We start from the raw sequence: 10,311 nt of genomic DNA on the forward strand, positions 1-10,311 counted from the left end.
CCCCGTGCACCCGCCCCCCCCCCCCGCCCCCGGGAGCCGCCGCGCCCGCCCTGCCGCCCTGTGCCCAGCCATGGGGGACCTGCCCGGCCTGGTGCGCCTCTCCATCGCGCTGCGCATCCAGCCCAACGATGGCCCGGTCTTCTACAAGGTGGACGGGCAGCGCTTCGGCCAGAACCGCACCATCAAGCTGCTCACCGGCTCCTCCTACAAGGTGGAGGTGAAGATTAAGCCCAGCACGCTGCAGGTCGAGTGAGTGAGGGAGCGCGCCGGGGATGCCCGGCCCCCTGGGGGTACGCGCGGAGGACCGAGGCCCCGGGACGCCTGAGCCTCCCGGGCCCCTCTCGGCTCGCGCCGCACCCAGGGGGACCCGGAGGTGGGGGGCAGAAGCCCTGGTTCCCTTGGTCCCCTCCTCTGCCTCACCCTTGCCTTTCCTCTGTTCTGGCTTCCCTCTACCCATCGCGGGGTGGGATGTTTAAAACAGCGACAGGAAGCCAGGGGTTCGCGGTTGGTTTGGTTTGTTTGTTTGTTTACCTGTACATTTCTCAGCCCTTCTGTCCCGCCTCCGCGCGGACCCCCAGGCGGCCGGGGCGCTGCAGATGGGTGCAGTTCGCCGCGGAGTTCACCTTCCGCAATCCCGGTCCTCCTCTCCCGCGTCCTGGCGACCCGCCCCGGCCTGCCCACGAGCTATAGGCTGAGGAAGGGAGTGTAAAGGCGGCGGTGGGGTGGTCATTGTGGCTCCCGGAGGACGCCCCCACTCCTCCATCTGCCCCTCGGTGGCTGCGGACGCCGGGCTGGGGGAGCAGCCACAGTCAGAGCGCAGCCTCCTGGGCTTGGCCTAAATTGCCGGTTTCCCGTGCCGGGTGTTTTTCTTTTTCTCCTGAGTTTTCTGTTCACCCTGGTGATGGCGCCTGGGATTAGCAACATCCTTACAACAAAAAGATGTGTGTGTGTGTGTGTGTGTGTGTGTGTGTGTGTGTGTGTGTGTTTCGTTTACTAGTGGCAGGGATTATCTCTTCCCTGCTACCCCAGTTGATGCACCACCTCGTAGACCCCTGGCTGGGAGGTCAGTGTGGGAGGGTTCATAGATTATGGGGAAGCAGCCAGGCGTGGGGTCCTTTACCTTTCAGCCTCCACCTGATGTGAGGTCTAGCGGGGAAGGAGGAAATAGCCAGCATTTAAATCATCTACCATATACTGAGTTGGGGTGGGGGGCGGAGGGGGGTGCTTTGAATCCACCAGAGACCTTTTCAGCGTAAGTGCCCATCTGCAGTCATTAATTCACTGAACTTGTATTGGCCTTCTAGGTGGCAGGCCCTCATTCAAGGACCTAAGACCTCGTTTTTTTACTGGTGCTCCTGGTCCACCTATTTGTCAGCATCTTCTCCCCCGCCCCCTGCCCCCCCCATAGCTTCATGGACCCATTGTCCTCACATTTCCCAGTGTTATCTGTGCATCTCCATGAGATCCAGACGTTTCTTTCCCCTCTTTCCAAGCCACCTCTTCTCTCAAGTTATCTGTTCTCTGTGCCATTTTCTTGAGGGTAGTTCTCTATTTTTCAAGCGAATCTACTAATGACTCTGTGTTAATGACAAAACCATTATTTTCTAGTTAAAATTTAATTGTATCAAGGGGATTTCAATGTCCTAACCCAGTGGTTCTTGAACTTGAGTGTAGGTTAGAATCACTTAGAGGTCTTGTTAAAACACAGAGGGCTGAGCCCCACCCTAGAGTGGGGGCTTAAGAATTTGCCTTTTAATAGGCTGTCAAGTGATCTGATATTGGTAGTTCAGGACTATTGGAGGGCCATTACCCTAACAAAGGAATGGGTGGCTTAAACAACAGTGAGAATGTCTGGTGTTGTAGCTGGCTTGAGGAAGAGTACCCGAACTCATGGGATCCGTGATTGGTGGAACAGAAAAATCATGAGAGAACTAGTTTAGTAGTTCTCAACCTTCTCTACACATTAGAATCACCTAGTGAGTCTTGAAATAGATTTACCAGTGCCCAAACCAGACCAATTGAATTCTTCTCTGGGGTTTGGGATGGGGCTGGGTACAGGTAGGTTTTTAATAATAGCTCCACAAAAGAGACACTAAAGAGGAGGACCCCTGCTAAACTCTGACTTGGCCTTGTACCAGTATTCTAGATGAGAATACTGTCCATCCAGAGAGATTATGTAGTTGGTCTAAGATTACATGACTGGTTAGTTGGAGAACTCAAGCCTCTTGAATTTTCAGAACTTTCTAGAACACCATAATGTCTTCTTTAGCCACACCCTGTAGGTTTCCTACCTTAGGGCTGTGGTCAAGACTAAGAAAGGGTACCTAAGCTCATTCCTACCACATGTGCTCAACTTAAGTCCATTACAGGAACATTTCCATTGGTGGTGTGGCCGTCCCACTGGAACTGAAGTCGAAAGAGCCCGATGGGGACAGAATTGTTTATACGGGCACATATGACACAGAAGGTGTGGCCCCAACCAAGAGTGGAGAACGACAACCCATCCAAATCACCATGCCGGTAAGGCCTGCTTGGGGGTGTAGGGGGTGGTGTTTGGGCAAATAGCAACTACAGAAAAGAAAACAATCACTATCTCCCCTTAAGAAAAGGTATAAAATGAAATATTTAAACTCATGGTTTCATATTAGAATCTATTTGTACCTAATGTCCCAATATAATTAATTAAATAATCCATACTTTTCCAAAGGTCCGTTTCAAAGTAATTTTTTATATGGGAATAATGTTAAGGCCCTTTTTACATTTTCTAATCTATTCCATTGATCTGTCTATTCTTATGCCAGTACTGCATTGTTTTAAATATGTTGCTTTTATGATATGTGTTCATGTATTTTGTAACTGGCCACCTTACTAAATTTGCATACTAAAAATTTTCAGTTAATGACCTTGTGTTTTTCAGCTAGAAAATCATAATCTACATATAAGTGCATCATTTTCTGATTTTTTTCCTCCACAGTATTGCATTGGCTGATGTTTTAGAATAATTTTGCATGCCAGTGTTGGTAAAAGATAGCCTTGTCTCCAGAGTTACATTGTTAGGTACAATGTTAGTTTCAAATATCTATTATGTTAAAGCATCCTTTTTCTAGTTTGCTAAGAGGTATTTTTAAAATTGGGAGGTGTGTGAAATTTCATTTAATTTCTTTTCCTGTCTATGGAGATAACTTATCTTCTTTGATATATTACTATAATAATTACATAATACACTTTCAAATGCCAATATACCTTTATTTTCTAAAATAAGTCCTACTTTTAAACATTATGTATGATTCTTAATATGTTGCTAAGTTCAATATGCTCATATTTTATTTCGAGTTTTTAGATTTTTATTTTATGAATTTTTTTTATTTTCTTGGTTTGTCAACAAATAAATACATGACGATTTCCTATATGTTAATATGGGAGAAAAGTGGTAAACAAAATATACATTCCTGGCTTTACAGAGTTTCTAATCTAGAGGAGCAAAGCACAATTATACATGATTATCAATAATAAAGCAAATTATTACTATTATATAAAGTGTAGTGAAAAAATAATGGTGCCTGTGTAGCACATACCGTGGCTCTAATCCTAGCTTAAGGTTTTGAAGATGGCTTTCTTTTTTCAAAACATATTTTTTATTGATTTCAGAGAGGAAAGGAGAGGGAGAGATAGAAGCATCAATGAGGAGAGAGAATCATCTATCGGCTGCCTCCTGCATGCCCCTTCTTGGGTGTCAAGCCCACAACCCGGGCATGTGCCCTTGACAGAATCAAACCCAGGACCCTTCAGTCCTGGGCTCTATCCACTGAGCCAAACCACATAGGATGAGGATGGCTTTCTTAAAGGAAGCACTAAAGAATGAATCAGAGTTCGAGGAAGAGGGAGCATGTGAGGGAAGAAGAGGGGCTTAGAATCCAGTGGGAATTAATAGATCACGCTACACTAAAAGTCACAGGTGCTTTTCATACTGAATTTACTTGGTAATGAAGCAACATCGTGTTTTTATCAATATAATTAGTTTGTTCTGTGCTCCCAAGTCAATGGATTTCTGAATGACCTTATTAATAACTTGGTGAATTTCACATATCTCCAGTGGAGGTGGGTGGCATAGGGAATGCAGGGAAGTTCTCGGGACTCTAGACCAACTGGTGGTAAGACCACAGAAATTGGTTGGTTTTTTGTTTGTTTGTTTTGTTTTTTAAATATATTTTATTGATTTTTTACAGAGAGGAAGGGAGAGGGATAGAGAGTTAGAAACATCGATGAGAGTGCAACATCGATCAGCTGTCTCCTGCACACCTCCTACAGGGGATGTGCCCACAACCAAGGTACATGCCCTTGACCGGAATCGAACCTGGGACCCTTTAGTCCTCAGGCTAACGCTCTATCCACTGAGCAAAACCAGCTAGGGCAAGACCGCAGAAATTGTTTTTTAAAAGCTCTTCAGATTACTCATTTATTACTGGGGACAACAAATGCATCTTCTCTTCTTGGAATCTGATGGGTTCTCTTTCACATTAGTTGTGAAATTAAAATGTACCAAGGCTTGCAACTTTTAAGGACACTACAGCACATATCCAGTTGTATAGTGGAATGTAAACTATAGAATACAGTAGACGGGGTGGCTTAAATAACAAACATTTATTTCTCACAGATCTGGACGCTGGAAGTCTAAGATCAAGGTGCTAACAGATCTAGTGAGAGCACTCTTCCAGATTCATAGAAGGCTGCTTTCTTGGTGTGTCCTCACATGAAGGAGGAGAGAGAGAGAGAGAGAGAGCGAGAGAGAGAGAGAGAGAGAGAGAGAGAGAGAGAGAGATCCTATTCATGGGAGCTCCACCCCCAGGACCTCTGAAAGGCCTCCAAATACATTTTTAATTTAGGCTTGAATATTGGATAAATTCAAACACTCAGTCCATAGCAGTGTTAAAGGATTCAACAAGTAACAATCTGTGTATGTTCTCACTGAAGGAGAAAATAGAAACCACTGATGATCAACTTGTAGTTCTTTTCCTTATATGAACAGTTTGGTACAGTGACGATGGTTCCTAGATAGGAATTAGGACATCTAGGTTCTTGGCCTGCTCGATCATTAGCTGGCTGCCTCATCTAAACCAAGAGCAAGTCACTTCACCTCTCTGAATTTTAGTTCTTACCTTCATAACATGGAGATGTTAAAACCCATCACAAGACCAATGTGGAATGACATATGTGAAAGTGTTGCATAAAATAAAGAGCACTGCCCTGACTGGTTTGGCTCAGTGGGTAGAGCGTCGACCTGTGGACTGAAGGGTCCCAGGTTCGATTCCGGTCAAGGGCATGTACCTTGGTTGCGGGCACATCCCCAGTGGGGGGTGTGCAGGAGACAGCTGATCGATGTTTCTCTCTCATCGATGTTTCTAACTCTATCCCTCTCCCTTCCTCTCTGTAAAAAAATCAATAAAATACATTTTTAAAAAATAAGTAAAGAGTACTTTACAAATGCACAGAATTACACCCATGTATAAAATGCATCACCCAGGGAGCCTGCCTGGGTAAATTTTCCTTGGAAGGCACAGATGGGTTGAGAGGGAGTAGAAAGTCTATGTAATTTCTTCTGTTCTTCAAGAAGAATGTCTGCTTTTAAAACTCCATCTGTTCTTAGCCAGAGGAGCAGAAATTCTGAGCTAGGTAGTGAGATGCCCAGAAAATAGAACTCCAGAAGAAAGAACAAGAAGGAAGAAGGTTAATGAGAAGTTAAAACAACTAAGGCATGGTAAGCACCAGTTAAGTTTACTACAACATGCCTGTGGGTGCAACATCAGTAAAGGAGAAACAAAATTGACTATGAAGCATCTCATGTGCCATTTACTGAGCTATGACTATTGCTGTCAGCAGATTTCTATTTTGCTCTCTTGGGTTACTGAGACTTCCTTAGTGTTTAAGGTTATTCAGACATACGTTTTTTCTTACCTGTTGTTATAATCAGTTTGTTTTTTTAAAACCAAGTTTTGTGTTTATTTTTTTTTTAAAAGGCCTCAGCATTGTTTCTTCCACTTACCTAGCATGGTTTCAGGCTTTTTCTCTCAAAAGATCAGCTAGTGTTTGTAAAATATCTTTATAATTTAACTTAACTCAATTGCACTTAAAATGTGTAGTGCCCTGTGCTGGCCAAGAATAATAAGTAATACTAAACCCCCTTCAAATGAGTTGGTGATTTACAAAACAAAATTTCATTTTATTATTGTTGCTAATAACCTATTGTACATAAACTTTTAATATTTTCATTAGCATATATGTATCCTTCATAGAATTTATAAAATCCCTAGGATTTGAGAAATACATGTTAATTTTTTAGGGATGATAAATCCATTTCACCATTTAAAATATTCTTTCTGATTATGAAAGTAACATATATTGCAAAAAATCTGAGTAGGAAAGATAGAAAAACCACCCAATTTTTTTTTACTTAGAATTATATTATTAATATGTTTTCATTTTCCCCCATATATCTTATTTTATGGATTTGCGCTCATAGTGTATATAAACTGTTTTTATCCATCTTTTTCCTATTGGCATTGTTCTAATCACTTTCTGACATCATTTATAACCCTATTTCATGGTTATACAGAGGGGGTAAAAGTAGGTTTACAGTTGTTTGTAAAATAATACAAAAATAAACTGTCTCGCATGCTCACAACTGTAAGCCTACTTTTGCCCCACCCTGTATAAATCCATCATATTCCACAATTTTCATAATATTTTCCTTTTATTGAATGCTTAGTTTCTGGTATTTAGAAAATGTTTGCTAAGTTGACAGGTCAATAATATCTTTGTAAAAGTATACTTGCTTAAATTAATAAGTATATTTGAATATCTTCAGATATTAGACATTTTTTTCTTTTTAATGACCTGTGTTCAAAGTATATACAAATGTTCACATTTTTAGTACTCTAAACATTATGATAATCTTATGAAAAATTATAGGTGGAGTTGCTGAACCCAAGTATATTCAGAACCTTTAACTTGATACAAATTACCTTTCCAAAGGCTATATAACTCAGTTCCCATTGGCAGTATTTAGAATAGCTGTTTCCTTGTAGTGCACTAAAAAGCAATATTTCTATTTCTAATCCACTTTGTGGTATAGTTTACATATAATAAATATAACCATCTTAAGCACACTGCTTAGTAAGTTTTGACAAACATATACATATACTTCTATCCACCACCACAATCAAACATTTTCATCATCCCAAAAAGTTCCCTCTTGCACATTTTCATCAATCATCATCCCTTCCTCCCACCCCAGGCCCTGGGTAACCACAGATGTTCCCTGTCAGCTTACATAATATCCTACCACTATAGATTATATACATATAGTTTTATATAAATGGAATCATACAGTATGTATTCTTTGGGGTCTGGATTCTTTTGCTAAGCAAGTCTTTGAGGTCCAGATCCAGTCTTGTTACTGCCTGAGTCAGTATGTTCCCTTTGTTGTTGAGTAAATGCCATTTGATAGATATGCCAAATATTGTCTGTCATCAGGTGAATGATCCCAGTCTGGGGCTATTATAGATAAAGCTGTTGTAGACTTGCATAGGTCTTTAAGCCATGACTCCCTAGACAGCGATACTTTATTTTTCTTACCTGGGAGTAGATTTATGGATCCTAGGTAGATCCTCCATTCTTTCAAGTCAAGCAAACCGCCCAAAGGAAAGCCAGATATCTTGTTTGGGGAATCAAATTAGCAGGATGAGGCCATCGTGCAGGATATACTTTTGAAAGCATCTTGGAAAGCTATCTGGGAAGCACCTGACCACCCTTCTCCTGTCGCAGCCACAAGCAGAAGGCTCCTAGCTCTCACTGCCCTCCCCCTTTCTGTCTTCTGGCTCCTGACAAGTCTAAGAATCCTGCCAAGTCAGTCCCTGTCCCCTCCCATGACAAGGGAGGGTCAGCAGATAAAATAACGACAGGCATCACGCTGTTTAATGCCAGATCCCCTAAATAGCTCCAGGAGGTGGTAGCTGGGTCAGGCTACCCCACAGGCCACTTGAGCACCTGCCCAGTGGCCTCCGGGGTGTTCTGTGCCCTCGTCTCAGCGACATGAGAATCATGGGCTTGTGGTTCCGGAGAATTCTGTGCAGTGACTTGCAGGGCCTACCTTCTGAAGTAGAATGCAAACTTCTTTTTTTAATTTAAATTCTTTATTGTTTAAAGTATTACCTATAGAATGCAAACTTCTTGAGAGTAAGAATAATGCCTTATACAAGTTTTTTTATATGTGCAAAGCACCTAGGAGGAACTCACATATGGTTTTGATAAGGTATAATCAAAGCCTGAGGCATGGTCATGGATCTGGACTTCTAAACACTAGGTAGTAAGTAATATTTGAAAGTTAAAAGAGGGTATTTAACTATCAAATGCTCCCAATCACATCGCTTTTCTTGGAATTAAAATTGATGATGGAGGGGCAGTTGTATCTTATGTTGTGCTTGTGTTATTTTGGACAGCTGTCTTTTGAAATAGAGACCAAAAAAAAAAAAAAAAGCAACCATTAGACATTATGCCCTCTTCTCTTCCCAATCCCCCTTTCTGCGGCAAATGCTAAAATTCTGAGATTCTCAGATCGGTTCCCAGAAATTAAATTTGGAACACAGATACATTTTCTGAAGGTATTTTTACTAAAGACAATATGATAGCGCATGCCATACCCACATGCTGGGATAAGATTTCATAGAGGAAAAAAATGGTTTGCAGATAGTTTTTCAGGAAAATATCTCCCATCATAAAGGAAGATAGTTCATTGAAGGGCTAAGCTTTGCTGACCCACACAGAGCCTTGGTTGCTAATCCTGGGTGATGGAAGACCTTACTCACGTTGGCTCTTGCCTCTTGCTCAGGGAAGAATGGGTTTTGATGGGGCGTGTTTCTCTTCCCTCAGTTCACTGACATTGGGACCTTCGAGACGGTGTGGCAAGTCAAGTTCTACAATTACCACAAGCGAGATCACTGCCAGTGGGGCAGCCCCTTCTCGGTCATCGAGTACGAGTGCAAGCCCAACGAGACGCGCAGCCTCATGTGGGTGAACAAGGAGTCTTTCCTCTGAAGATGGCTCTTGCTGATGTCGCTGGACAATCGCTTCCGAAATCTATTCTTAGATAACCCAGCACAAGCCTTCACCAAGGCACACCACGCCGTCGCTGTTTCCCGTCGGTGCCAATGACCTACTGGCCCCGATTATTTGGAAAGTGTAATTCCCCTCTGATGCAATGTCCCCGACAAAGGAACGTGATGTGCCCGCCCGAGAAGATCCCTTTCTGTCTTCTGTGGCGTTCCCTGCCTCCAATTGTTCTCGGTCGTGCCGTTGGCCGCTCGCGAGGACCTCCGTGGCATGGGCAGGCGAGTCCCATATTTCACGGTTCCACGGAGTGACCGTGGTGTTTTGTTTCTAAGTTGAGTGATTCCCCCCCCTTCTTTGTTAGCCTTTACCTAAGAAAAACAATGTGTGTGGGTTCTTTCCCCAGTGTCACATGGTAACGTGTAACTTGCAATGTTGTGCAACTCTCAAAGCAGGCTTTGTGAGTATGTGATGCAAACAGCAGGGAATGGGACTCAAGTGGGCTTCCTGTGCACAGCTCAGCTTTTTCAGGGAAGGGAGATGACAAAATAAAAGGAGAGCTATTGAACAAGTATTCATAATGTGTTTATGATCATAATGTGTTTAAACAGTTTCAAGTACCTTAATTGTGCTGTGACCGAGTGGCGATAGGGAAAGGCAGGGTGTGGACCACTGTTAAACAAGGCGACGGCAGTTACAGGGTCATCTCGTTGGCCAGCTGCCCTAGTGTCCAGACGTGCATATTGACGCCATTCCCACCCTCCCCTCCACTTGAACTTTGTAAAACTGTGTATGGAACTGTAATCAACTTTTGATATTTCTTAATAAAGGTGTTGAAAAATTATACTCCAACTTACCTTCTTAATTTGGGCAATACGTATTCGTCAGGTGGACCTCAGCTCCAGGCCAGCGCCAGCCCAGGTCTCCATCTGCACTGCAGGGGAGAGAGGTAGACCTGGACTAGAAGGAGAATACTTACTCAAAGGTCAACTCTGACCGTTCCACCAGCATGCTCCAGCCAGCCCTCACTGGGCTAATGTAGGCTCGGGCACTTGGTGGGCAATCAAAAAGTGCTTGTCCCTGTCCTTTCTCCATTCCGCCTTCCGTGCTGACCACTTGGTCATCAGCAGGCTCCGTAGCTGAGCAGCTTGAGGGGTGGGCTGTGATAGTACATGCCCACCAGGGTGGACACCTCCTTGCCTGCTCCCA

At 43.2% G+C, this 10,311-nt stretch overlaps 1 protein-coding gene across 1 annotated transcript; it reads left to right on the plus strand.

Moving 5' to 3' along the window:
• Positions 1-7: 7 nt before the first annotated feature.
• Positions 8-9,946, plus strand: CNRIP1 (cannabinoid receptor interacting protein 1). Its single transcript, XM_006778519.2, has 3 exons — positions 8-249; positions 2,370-2,520; positions 8,926-9,946. Exons 1-3 carry the CDS (start codon positions 71-73, stop codon positions 9,088-9,090), a joined length of 495 nt encoding a protein of 164 aa, XP_006778582.1. The 5' UTR covers positions 8-70; the 3' UTR covers positions 9,091-9,946.
• The last annotated feature ends 365 nt before the right edge of the window (positions 9,947-10,311 follow it).

This window comes from Myotis davidii, unplaced genomic scaffold (assembly GCF_000327345.1).
Source record: "Myotis davidii unplaced genomic scaffold, ASM32734v1 scaffold6, whole genome shotgun sequence".
NCBI lineage: Eukaryota > Metazoa > Chordata > Mammalia > Chiroptera > Vespertilionidae > Myotis > Myotis davidii.

Excerpts from the sequence above, each read along its gene's own strand:
- CNRIP1 (XM_006778519.2), top strand. The coding sequence starts at position 71 with ATGGGGGACCTGCCCGGCCTGGTGCGCCTCTCCATCGCGCTGCGCATC. Across the intron at positions 250-2,369 it reads CCCAGCACGCTGCAGGTCGA|GAACATTTCCATTGGTGGTG; the intron begins GTGAGTGAGGGA and ends AGTCCATTACAG. Across the intron at positions 2,521-8,925 it reads CCATCCAAATCACCATGCCG|TTCACTGACATTGGGACCTT; the intron begins GTAAGGCCTGCT and ends CTCTTCCCTCAG.